The sequence below is a fragment of the Balaenoptera borealis genome (genome assembly GCF_965194805.1).
Source record: "Balaenoptera borealis genome assembly, chromosome: 12".
Classification (NCBI taxonomy): Eukaryota; Metazoa; Chordata; class Mammalia; order Artiodactyla; family Balaenopteridae; genus Balaenoptera; species Balaenoptera borealis.
In genome coordinates, this window is record NC_138869.1 from 31,425,993 (window position 1) to 31,439,537 (window position 13,545).

The 13,545-nt window shown below is 35.9% G+C and overlaps 1 protein-coding gene across 6 annotated transcripts in view; it reads right to left on the reverse strand.

The window, feature by feature from the left end:
• Positions 1-2,948: 2,948 nt before the first annotated feature.
• The window catches only part of PTPRG (protein tyrosine phosphatase receptor type G), a 718,755-nt gene continuing 708,158 nt past the window's right edge, over positions 2,949-13,545 (reverse strand). For all 6 annotated transcript variants that reach the window (XM_082344647.1, XM_082344649.1, XM_082344646.1 and 3 more), the window contains 2 exons: positions 8,055-8,190; positions 2,949-7,487 (listed from right to left, as the gene is read on the reverse strand). In XM_082344647.1, the coding sequence (XP_082200773.1) occupies positions 7,341-7,487; positions 8,055-8,190 (283 nt within the window). In that variant the 3' untranslated portion in view covers positions 2,949-7,340. The remainder of the gene's footprint in view (positions 7,488-8,054; positions 8,191-13,545) is intronic.

The window sequence follows — 13,545 nt, forward strand, 5'->3', positions numbered from 1 at the left end:
ACTTGATGACTAATAATATGAAGCATCTTTTTATGTGTTCACTTGCCATCTATGTACCTTCTTTAATGAAGTGTCTGTTCAGCTATTTTTTCTCTGTTTAAAATTGGATTGTTTCTTATTAAATGGCAGGAAATATAGAGATCCCAATAACTAGTTTTTATCATGATTACCTGAGTAGATGCTACTGCTATTTATTGATACTTAGGTGGTAGAACAGTGGGGAAGGAGCAGTTTAGGGGGAAATCAGATTTGTGCTTTTGTCATGTTAAATTTAGGATCATTATTAGATGTACAAATGAAGATGTTAAATAATCAGTTGGATATTAATCTGGAGTCCTGGGCATTGGTTGGGATTAGAGATATACCTTGGTAGTTATTGGCATATAGGAAGCATTTAATTCCGTGGATTGGATGGAATTATTTGGGAACAGGGCTATAAATGGCAAAAAAAAGGGCTACTTTAACAGAAGCCTGGGACAGGCCAACATTTAGAGGCTGAAAATATGAAGTGAATCCAACAATGGAGACTTGAAAAATAACAGATAATGAGGAAGGAGAAAAAAATCCTACCTTTAAACCCTGAGTAATTTTCACTCTCCAAAAGTACCTAAAGGAGCCACATTTCTCAGACCCCAGGTAGTTCTCAGAACCTTCTTTACCAATGAGGTAAGAGAAACATTAAAAGAAAAATCATAGGGAAAAAGAGATGTTTCAACGTTTAAACTTTGTATTTTTGCTCAGTAGATAGGCTTGACCACTTTATCTATCATCCTCCCGTTACTCTCTTTCCCCCTCTCCGATTTAGTTTTCTTCTTTGCCCTTTTACCTGACATTGTATTAAATATTGCTTATGTATTTGTGGTCTATCAACTGTAAGTTCCATGAGGTCAAGGACTTTATTTTGTGAACTACTTTACTTATCCCTAGCACTTAGAACACCTCCTGGTACCTAGTGGTTGCTATGTAAATATCTGTTGACTCCTGAAAGAAGAAAGTGGTGTGGTCAATTGCTGACAAATTAGTGGAGTTGAGGTTAAAGAACAAGGTATTTGGAGAACTTGGTAAGAGCTGTGGGATGATGATGATGGAACCCCAAGTTAAACAGGTGGAGAGAATGGAAGACAGAAATGGATCTTTTGAGTATAGACAACCCTTTCAAGAAGTTTTATAGTCAGAGTGAAGCACCAAAATGAGATGATAGTCAGTGGTGCCTTGAATCAAGTTTTTCTAAGTTGGTGATAATAGGCCAGTATCTATAAAAGTCAAATGATTTCAAATGACCACAAATCAGATAAAGTTAACTTCCTATTTTTCAATTTTTGAGCAACATAATATAATTGTTAGATTCACATAAACTGCGGGTCTATCTTCGCTGCCAAACTTCATGATCACAAAAGCCAATTTTACCTTGTTGGTTCCCAACTTCTAGTTCCTATCGTTTTCTAGTTCCTTTATGCTATTTCACCAATGCAGGCAGAAATATAAAACCAGTGTTTTTAATCCTGTCTCTGAATCCAGGCATGGTTAGTAGTGACTTGTTCCTAAATCTTAATGTTCTCAACAGTCTAAATTAACTGTTAGAAAATGGGGTTTTGGACCAGCAGCTTTTTGCACCCTTGTTTCTTTGCCCCATTCTTGGTAGCAGAAATGAAGTTTCCTTGTCTAGAGTTATATCCTGGACAGTAAAAGCCATGGAGTAGAGAACTGATTTGTTAATTATTTTGAACAGTCATAAGTCCTGTTTCTTAGAACCCCCCTTTACCCTATGCTGGCTTCCTAGTATTTTAATGATGGAAGACGAGTATAAATACTTTTACTGCTGCTTTTGGTTGATGGTTTAGCAGCCTGAGATGGTAGACAGTCTTAAAATTTGTATGCAACTGCTCATAGGATCCAGGCAAGTTAGACTGACGATGGGCAGACATAATGTAATGTGACAGATGTAGACTCTGGTGAACTGGAGAGTACATGCGTCACCTAAAAGGGGCAACAGCTACTCCCCTCCAGCTTGTTCTGCCCACCTGAGAACAGGAGCCTGGTGTTGTAACACCACCAAAATTTTTGAAAAAAGCTTGAAATCTGAATCTTAACGAAAAAGTTTTTTGTTTTTTTACATGTTGGAAACTAAGAAGACTTTTTAAAATTATGGCCTAAATATATCTGTAGAGTGAATATGATCTACAGGTCAACAATTTGTGACCTCTTGTGTACTCTGTGATACAGAGTATTGAGTCCCCATGGGTGTAATTTGAGGAAGACTAGGATTATATAATTAGAGAGGTTCATTCTTTTGTGGTGAGTTGGTCTTTCTTCTAGATACTACTGGAAAAGGTTAATACACTGTTTCTTAAATTCCCAGTTAGTTATGGAGAATGAACTATCAGTTCTTTATCTTTGTGGAAAGAAAAATTGGAGCCCTGATAATGAGAGTTGAATTCCTGATGTGGGGCCTCTAAAAGTTGAGAGATAATGGTGGACCCAAGCTGCCAAGTTTGGGACTCCTGTTTGGAAATGGCAAAATTCCTCATAAGTAGAAGCAATCATAGCGATCCTATATATGTATTTCATAGATTCTCCCAAAGTCTTGCCAAGAGATATCCTTCATCCTACACAGTAAAAATTAAGAGGGAGAACTTGCTACAAATCTAGTTGATACACTGGAGAAAATAATAATTCTACTTATAACTTAGCAGCAGACTCATAAAGCGAATAAAGTTTGACTCAACATGCAGTTACAATGTGGTCACTGTTTACTCTTTAAAGCAGGAGGAACTCAGAAAAGACACTTCTGGTTTTCTGCCTATGTAAAATGGCTCCTAATAATCATTTTACTACCATGAAAACGAAGACCAAGGGTCTGTGGGTATAAATGTGATCTATTAAGAGAAACGAGTAATCTGATTTTATTGGATGTAGATATTTTCATAGAAATGCTCAGCACTAATGAATACATCAAAAACCATACTTTATTTTATGTATAGCAATACAATTTACATATTAAATAACACTATAATAGAATGATTTGATATAGTTTTAAACAGAAGAAAAAAGGGAAAATTTTCAGGTTACAAAACCCCCCGAACAAATTAAAAAACCAAAAAACCAAAAAAACCACTTTTTCCAAATGGGTCAATGCAACGACTGTATTCAGTGACTAATTATGTCTAATTCCTATTGCACAAATGGTCAATGAAATTAAAAAGGAAAACCCAACTTTCACAATCACTTCCTCAAAGAAATAACACATGTTGGATTCTTTTGGAATGCAAAGATGGTTCTTGCTACTTCAATACACAGAAAGTTGAATTCACATATCCACCACAAAGGAAAAAAAAAAAAAAAAAACTATGACAGAGTTGAAACTAGAAAAAAATTAGCTTTATATGAAAATATAAAATTCTATGATTATATACCATAGATACAAAGTTCCCAGAAGATGCTTATCCAAGCAACAAAATATTTACAGTTTTAATGATTTTAGCTATTTCAAAATGAAGTGAAAGAAACATGAATCAACATGAAGGCTGAATTTTTTTTTTTTTAGAAACAATGGCTGCTTGCTAGTTTCAAACGTCCTAACAAAAAAGGAGTCGCTACCCCAAATGTTGGAGAGTTGCGACATTTTATAAAATCGGCCGTCTCCTTTTCTGGAGATGTTTATTTCTTAAAACTCAAGATATTTTTCTTGAAATTAATTATCCTCTGTAGAAAATGCTTCCCTTTGCAAATATTTAACAAAAATACTAAAAACAGTTTAACAGCTAAGACAAAGTAGAGGCCAAATATCATTATTACAATTCCTTCCTATTTGTAGCATGCCTTCTTTCTAGAGATAAGTAAAGCCAATATTGCATGTTAAGTGGCAACTAAGGGCAAGCGCAAAGGGGTAAGTGAAATTACAGCTGTTTAAAAAAAAAAAAAAAAGCAGGCATTTTCCCTTCATATAAAAATTCACTGGCACCATTTGAACATAAACTTTAGGACATAGGAGTTGAAAATGCATTTTCCAGTATAACTGCTAAATTCTTAAGACAAACTACATTTTGATTATTATTTCTTAAATTATGATGAGTTTGGGTTTCTTCTTTTAATTTTTTGCTTAGAATTAGTAGTATGTATCTTTGGTAAATTGGTATCTATATTTTAATTTTTAAATACAGTGTATATGCATTTAAGAAAAAATTCATAACAAGGCAGTTGTGCTTTGTCATTATAAAGTAATTAAGGTTATTTGTTGATTTCAGTATGTCACTCTGGGCTAAAAACTCCAACAGCCAGACCTTAAATGCCATAACCTTCTCTGACCTTGCTGGACTTTTCAACTCGAAATAGACTCTAAAAGCGCCAAGACATAAAAATTAGGAAAACCAATTCACCTAATTTTAACCATGTTGAATTTCAGAAGGAAACTTTTTTTTAAAATATAAAAGATGATATTGTGGCCTTTAGATGAAGGAGAGTTCTCTTGATGGCAATAAGGTGTGTTTTTTCTGATGTCCAGCATGGCCACTTGTTCTGATCTTTGCAATTCAGTTTTGAATGATGTGTGCATTCTGCTTACCTAGAGCTAAATTCATACACTCCCAAAAGCTTATTTTTATAACATAGCACAGATTAATTTGCAATAGCTATTTCCTTTCCTCCTGAGTGCAAGTGGTAATAACCTTGTTATGTAGTTAAGCAATGTGCTTATGTCTCAAAGAGAACACCATCTTTGCCTCTGGAAAGATGCAAGCATATATTTGCCAATAACAGATGAAGAATAATAGTGAGGATACACTCCATGGTCAAAGTGAGGAACGGCTGAATATAACTATCCTCAGTGAAGTGTGTTTGGACCACTTTGGCAAGATGGGCAAATAGCAATTGCTCATAGTTCAGTGTGTCGGGATTTGTAGACTTTGGTTCAAGACCGCTACAGACACACAATTGCTCACAGAAAACTTATAAGCCATCCTTGTAATGTTTCTATTGTATTTACTAGCTATCTCTCTTTTATCATGATTCTGATACCTCTGGAAGAGATGGTCACAGAATTGGAGGGTATGCATTTCCATGAATTGACCCCTCTGTAATAGCACAGAAGGGAATACTTGCCATGTGTCTTGTAACCAGTGTTTACTTTTGTTAAGAAAAAATGACAGAGGGACCATGAACCCCAACTTGAATGTTACTTCTGAAACTCAAGTCCACTGTACCATCTATTGAGAATTAGCTCATATCAATACTCTATACAACTAGAGGAACCTACTTAATTGAGTAAAATGATCCAGCTCTTGCCATGATGTGAAACCTTTCCCTTACTGATTTCCCTCAGCCAGCCGGCAACTGTAGTGTTCCTACGTTAAAGCTTTTTTTCTTAAGTGTTAGGCAGAGCTTCCTTGTGTCACCTCGGATGGGAGCAGAGGGGCGGTAAAGGTGTCTGTGTCCTCTAGCACATACAGTTTAGCAAACTTGGCTCACTTGTACAGCTTTTCTCAACCTAGCCTACACAGTTCGTGAACAGTGGACTGTTCTGTGTGGCTGAATCTATGTGATGAAAAGACGAGATGAACCCTGGCAAGTTATGTAGTTCACGAAAACTCCGTTGACCTGGCCTATGTGTTAGAAATCCTGGGCTAGTCCTGTAGCCTCTCTCTCCTTAGCAGCTTTGCTCCTTCAGGTCCACTCTGACAAACTTCATAGAAACCCAACTCAAGATAAACAGAATCTCAAGGCTGATTATCATGAATGTTTTAATGCCTATCCAGATGGTATGATAATAGCCAGTATGGACTTTTGGTTGAAGTTTATTGACATAAAAAATAACCAAAACCCTTTTCTTCTTAACAGGCCCAGTTCTGCTGATGGTTTCACTTCTGACAGAAGTCATCCCTCAAGAGCAAATGTGTAGTCGAAGAAACAGATCTCAGTAAGTAGCTTATTTTTCTAAATAACTGAACTGAAATTTCTTATTAATGCTCCTAATTTTCCCATGATGTACAGCAGGGTGAATATGGCTCCAAGAAATTACTTCCTTGGGCTCTGTGTCATGATGAGCAGTGTCTTTTTATCTGTTTTTGAGGCTAAACTACACAAAAGCATTACAAAGCTGTCTCCTATTTTTAAAAATTGTTTGAAAATGTCACTATCACCTTTCACTCAAGATTCTAATTTTCTCTCTCCAAATCAGGTTTACCCATGTGTGGGAATCTAGATAGTCCCAAAGACTTTTGCTAATACAGTATTCTCAGTTTAATCCTAAGAAGTAGAAGAATGCATGTAATTATGAGATTTATCATGAAACATTTGGCAAAAAAAGGAAAGAAAAGAATGTAAGAATGTTAGCTATATAGGTAGTTTTTATTAGATTGCTATAGGAGTAATAGGAATATTTTAGAGGACTAGTTTCAAAATTACACACCTGCAAAGATTTTCATTATTCCACCTGCCATGAGGGTATGGTATTATAAACCATGAAGCATTAATGGAGATTCACTAAAGGGTTTCATATCTGGAGTTATATAAAATATTGCCATCTCTCTTTGGTAAAAGATGGCCCTGATTTTGGGGTGTAGCTATTTCAGAGAGTCAAAATGGAAACAACACACACTGTCCACATAGCTACTGTGAAAACTGTAATACAGAGATATCTTTTATTTTGACACAATTGGGCATTTTTTTAAGCTATGAATATAACTTTTGTAACTAATAAGTGATGTTCACATGAAACAACTCAAACCTTCTAATTTCTTAATGGCTATCTTCACCATCATAAATGGAACTGTTTCAAGGCCATGAGGTTTGACAGACCTTCAGAGTAGCTTCCCCACACCTGCAATTCTTTAAAAGAAAACAATGCTCATCCACTCCATTAAAATACAGAAGGCATACAGTATTGAACAGTGCCTTGAAAAAACAGAAGAGGAGATCTGAGGAAAAGTACAGCCTTGCCCGCTAGTAGAATGCAACTGCTTTAGCAACAATAATAATAATAATTAAAAGAACCAAGATTCACTGTCATAACAAAGACCTTCACTGTACTGAATTAAAAAGTAGCATGTGTGCTGTCATGGAATGTCACATCAGGGTTTGCTTTAGTATTAGATTATAGGCAGTAACACTGATCAGATAGTGCAAACTAGGTAAAACCGCGTTTCACTGTGTGAAATGAACAGAGGTGCAAATGCTCAGTAGGATACCATTAAGACATAAAATGGCAAAAAATAAATATCAAAACTTTTATCAGTGTAAAAAAGTAACCGGGTTATTGTATAACGTAGAGTCTGGCAAAAAAAGGCCTCAAAAAAGTTCTCAGTCTTCAGAAGTTTTACAAATGAAGCGCCCTTTCAGGATTCTGATCACACTAGAGATTCCATGCTCTCGGCAGGGTCCGATTCATCTGCCATGAGAACAGCACCATTTTTGTCCACTGTCATGGGACCATTTCCATTTTCTTTAGTGCTGACCAAGCTGAGCATTGCTTTGTAGACAAACTGGTATTGTTCCTGGAAAACAAGAGGGAGACAGTTTTTGAGCCAAAGAGCAGCTTAATCATTTATTTCATCTCAGGTGGAAATACTGACTAAAAATGTAAATGTGAAAAATATACTAGAGAAACAGGAATTATGTCTCTGCTAGTTCAGACACTTAAAAAATAATCTCTTGAGTCCTTTATAATCAAGACCTACACCTTCTTCATGTCCTTTTGATCTCTGTTACCTTGGAATGAATTCTCAGTGTTGACAGTCCACTAAGATAATAGGATATCCATATTTTATAATCAGAGGATACTACATTTTAGAAAGCAGAGTTTCTCAACCTCAGCCCTTTGGACACGTGGGCCAGCTAATTCTTTATTGTGGGGGGCTGTCTTAGGCGTTGCAGGACGTTTACCAGCATCCTGGGCTCTACTCACTTAACTCCATCTCCGGCTGTGACAACCAAAAAAGGTCTCCAGACATTGCCCAACATTCCCCGGGGGGCAAAGTCACCCCCAATCAGAACCACTGTTCTAAAGGGTGAGGCTGAGTTTCAAATGATGTACAAGTGTCACAAATAAGCAAAGTACTTACAATGTCTGTGAATACTCCAGGCCTCATCAGATTGATCATTTTTGCAACCTGGAACACATCCACAGCATTTTCATTCTCCAGTTGCTGAGACAAGGTGGTAAGGGCACACAGCATTCCTGCGGAAACTGCGCCGTACCTTGGGAAGGCAAAAAAAAGCTATTTCAGATTCACTAAAGGACAGAATATATTGGAACAAAATTACCATCACCTATTTCCGTAGAAGCTAGGTAGACTGTATTGATATCTACTCTAGAACACAAAAATGAATGAAATGCTGGACAAGGGCAGGGATTTAGAGGTTAGCATAAAGGTGACATTTGTTTCTGAATGTGACATCTCTCAGACGGGCTTACCAGATGTTTAGCTTGATGTCTAATATGAAGTTAGAAGTTCAAAATTAGACTTGGGAGGGCTGTAAGAAGATTTGATGTCGGGGACAAGCTGGGTGATATAGTAGGAAAAATAATACGAGAATTTTAACTAGAGGCTATGAGACAAGTAGAAAGTGGTGAAAGGCTCTGGAAAAAATTTTTTTAACAATCCCGAAGGGCTAAATTGAACTTCCAGAATATGAATAAAAATGGAAATATGTGGCTTAAAATGCAGTCAGAGAATTTCCAAAATGAGTTTCATATTTAGTAATTATTTTTGGCACTGAAGTGGAAGTTTCCAAGTATGAGCACCTTCTATAAAATTCTTGGAAAAATATGGTTCTCTTTGCTTCACACACAGGCACAAAAAAGGCTTAGAAGGGTAGCAGACTTTTTCATCAGGCCAGGTTGGCATCTTCAGTTTTTACAGGAACCTGTGTGGCACATAGTTTCCCTATTAATGATGAGAAAACAGATGGATTAAATGAATTGTTCAAGGAGGTGTTGCTGGTTGGTGGCAGAAATAAGACTAGAATTTAGATGCCCTGTGTCCACTGTTCTGTTAATAACTATTAAATATTGTTTCTAAATTTATTCTTACATGAAATTAAAACAGTACAGATGTTTTTACTTCTGTAATGCAAATAAAGCCAACGTCTCCCTAACCACCACCCCAACTTCAGAGGTAATCTGTCTAAGGGAAAAAACTGTTATGCATTTAGGTACAGCCTTCCTAGATTTAAGGATATCAGTACATGTCGATCTGGCTCATTATTTCATCTGCTGCATGCATATCGGATGTCCTCACTTCCCCATGGATGGACATTTAGGTTGTTTGTGCCTTGTGCACATAGCAGAGTAGTACAGAGTTGCACCTTACCATGAGGAGAAGAGCTAGGTCACGGGTATGCCCATTTAGTTTTAAAGACACTGCGGTATTTCTCTCCCACGTGTTGTTACCTGTCCATACTCCTCCCAGCCAGAGAATACTAGTTTCTCCTCATCATTTTAAAGTTTGGCTTTTGCCAGTCTGATGTGTGAAAACTTGAATCTTACTGTTGGTTTAATTTGCATTTCCTTGGTTACCAGGGGAGTTGAATATCTTTCTATGTTTATTGACCCATCTGTATTTCCTCTTCTGAAACTGCCTATTAATATACTTCGGCCATTTTTCTATTGGGTATGTCTCTTTTAAATGAATTTCTAGGAGTTATTTTATATTATCTGCAGTACATGTTGCAAGTATTTTTTTCAGTCTCTACTTTCTCTTAGCATTGTTTGTGGTTGTTTCTGTTAATGCTGAAATGTAGTTTAGATATAATCAAATTTATCAATCTTTAGCTTTTTTGGAATCTTGTTTGTTAATGCTTTCTTTACCCCAGTATTTAAAAAATATTCTCCTATATTTTTCTACTTTTTTTTTTTTTTACATGTAATTGTTTAATTCATTGGAATCTTATTCTTGTTTTGATGTAAGGTAGGGGTCTGAATTTAGTTATTTTTCCAATGGATAACCACTTGTGCCAGCATTTTTTTAACATATATTTGCTTTATTAATCCTCATTTTAAAATGTGCTGATTTGGTTTATTTAACAAATAATGTGAACAAAGGTTCAGAAGGCATAATATCACCAAATTCCATGGTTAGACAATGCCACAACTATAGTGCAAATTTTGCTTTGTTTTCCAACCTAACGTTTATAAAAATGGTCATCTTTAGGAATACATACCACACTTAGCTTTCACCATGAATGTGACCTATAAAATCAATTATCAGAGACCACATCCAGGAACCACAACATTGTCTACTTCCAGCTCATTCACAGGATCACTCCCCATGTACAAGCTCTCCTACCACATGGGAATCCAATATTCCATTCCCCACTTTCCATCCATCAGCCCCTAACGTTCCTCATTCCTACTGCCTAGCCTAATTTCATCCCCATTTACTTATTTAAACCTATATTTATTAAGACAAATGATTCCTAAGTCTATCTGACCTTTTACTGTATCTCATGATCAAGACACCAATCCCAGTGACTCAAAATTGTTCCCTATTCAGTGGGTGCTTCAGATGAAGCACATGATTAGAATATTGATCCTCTTCTAAACACAGAATCACAAAACCCAGTAACTTCCTAATACATCTGGCAATCCAACTATACCTTGATAACTAGTCTTCTATGCTCCATAAACATGTTGAGCCTTTTCTGAATCTTTTCCATCTCACACATACTCTTTCTTTCACTTTCCACATATGGGATTGACGCCTGCTACATTGACAAGATTACCTGAGTTCACGGTTGTTGGGCTGCACGCCACAGGCCTGCAGGCCCTGTACTTGCCCAGCCTCAAGACCAAAGAAAGAGCCAGAGTCAGCAACAGAGACGCCGAAGGTTTAATGGATGGGGGAGCTTACATGTCTGAAGCAGGGTCCTGGAGCGACATCCCACTGTATGCGCAGACTGCAGCAGGCAGGACATGCAGGACATGGCAGCAGTCTTCGCTCCCTCTGTGCCAGCATTTTTTATTGAATTGCCTCATGTTTCCTCATTGATTTGAGCTGCCTTTTTAATAGTCTAAATTCTCATATATGCAGCCCTATTTCTGAACTCTCTATTTTGGCCCTTTAATCTGCTTGTCTGTTTTTTTATACTGTATTTCCCCACATTCGTTTAAATTCCCATAGGTTTTTAGTAAGTCTTGATACCGGATAAAGCAAGTTTGCACAATAGTCTTGGCTGCCTCTATATTTATTGTTTCACTTTTAGTGCTTCAAACATACATATTTTCATTTTTCACTTGTACACTCGTTTCCATATACCTCTACGCTTCTACTGCATCCCATCCTGTTTCATGTTGATTGATACTGGGCTGTCAAGGAACACAAAAAGTTTTGTTGGGACTTTGGTTAGGCTGCACTGAATATATAGATAGATCTGAGGAAATTAACATCTTTTTGAGTTTTTCTGTTCATGAACACGATGTCTTTTCTCCATTTATTCAGGGCTTTTATAGTTTTCAATTAGATTTTACAGTTTTCTACGTAGTCTTTTGCCAATTTCATTTTAGGGTAAATCCTAGGTAGTTTCTGTTACTCCAAAGAATGGCCTCTTTTTGCGACATTACTGTTTGGTTTCAGTTGATATATAGGAAAGTTATTGATTTTCACGTGGTGAACTTGTATCCAGCCATGCAGGACTCTTCTTAAGTTCTAATAATTTGTGGATTCTCTGGGAAGTTGGCTACATCTTTATCTGCTAGCAACGCCACTTGTCTCTTTCTTTTATACTTCTTACATCTTTTGCTTTTACTGTATTGGCTAGGATACAATAGTTTTGCATTCTAACACTGTGAAGAGGTGTCATATTGTGTTCTTTAATGGTAAAGCTTCTAATTTTTTAATATTAAATAAAAATATTTGCTATAGGCTTCTGAGAAGTAACATCAAGTTAAAGAGACTGCTTTTGACTTTTCGTTTGCTAAGAGTGTTTTCTTTTGGGGAAGGGGATTATGAATGGGTGTTATTTTATTGTATGTTTTTGAACATCTACTGATTTAAAAAAAATTCCTTTAATAATGTTCTGAATTCACTGAGAGCAATTTTTGGTACCATTTAAGCAGCTCTATATTCCTAGGATAAATCTTTTTCATGATGTATATAATTCTCTTACTATAACACACTGGGTTTTTGACAGTATTTTTTTTAGACCTTTGTACCCATATTCAAGTAAGTAACATTGGCTTATACTGTTCCATTCTGGTGCTAGCCTTGTTTGTCTTCTTAATCAAGGTTACATTAAATGTTCTCTCTGTGTGCTGTTGTTCAAACGTAGACTGGTCAAAACTTAGTGGGCCTTAATGGGTTGAAAACTCTATGTGCCAGGCTCTCTTATAAGTACTTTACATGTGTCAACTTAATTCTCAGAATAACCCAGTACTACAGGTACTATTAGTATCCCCATTTTGAGGTTGAAGAAACAAGGCACATCCAGGGGAAGTAACTGGCCAAGGTCTCATAGTTCGGGAGACTAGAGCTTACATTTGAGCTGATACATGTCAATGGCTCAGAACAGAGACTGACTGGTACATTGTGTTCACTAAATATCATTTACTTTGATTAGGTAGGCTTAAAAATTTATTGGTATAGAGTTATAAATAGTTTTAAATGTTTATTTCATTTCCTTTAAAATACTTCTATTGTTTTTAACCTTTTATTAAAGAAAATATCAAATGTATACAAGGCATAGTAACCCTCACTGCACCATCACTAAACTGAAACAATCATCAGCTCATAGCTGGTGTTGTTTCATGTCAATTTCCTCCCCATGTATTTTGAAGCAAACCCCAGGTATTTTATTCATTAATAATTTAGCATAAAACTCTAAAAGATAAGGTATTATCACACCTATGTAAATTAACAATTTTTAAAACATTTGAGAACTACAGATAAATGGTAAATTTTTTTTCTTCCCAATGATAAATTACGCCGCCTTTTTTTCACCAATTTCCAAAGTTGTGTCTTTTGTTAGTAAAATTTAAGCAATGAAGTCTGTCACCTCCTTGCCCCCATTTCATTACTGTTTGCTTTTCTTTTAATTCCTTGTACTTTTTGTGGAATTATTTGGTTCTTTTTCTGGCTTCTCGAGTTGAAAGCTTAGTTTATTTTAAAATTTTTCTCCAATATATGAGGCTTAGGCTATACATTTTTTCTCTGAGTATATATCCTATCAGGTTTTGAAATGCAGTGCCTTCATTATCATTTAGTTTTAGGAGTCCGTAATTTCTATTTTCATTACCTCTTTAAACCATCAATTATCTCTAATTCTAGCCATAAGGACTTCAGTGTCTGGGTATAAGAATTTGGGGTCTCATTTCATTGTTCGTTTCTAATTTAATGCATATAATCAATGAACGTGGCCTTGTATGATATCAGTTTTTTGGAATATATTAAAATTCCATTTATGGTCAGTAATTATGAATAAACTATTTGTGTTTGAAGAGACTATATGGTCTCTCCATAAGTCTCTCTTGGGTACATACTCTTAATATGTATTTATTTATGTATTTAATTTTAGAAATGTTTATTTCTAAATTCTATTTATTTTATTGAAGTTTAG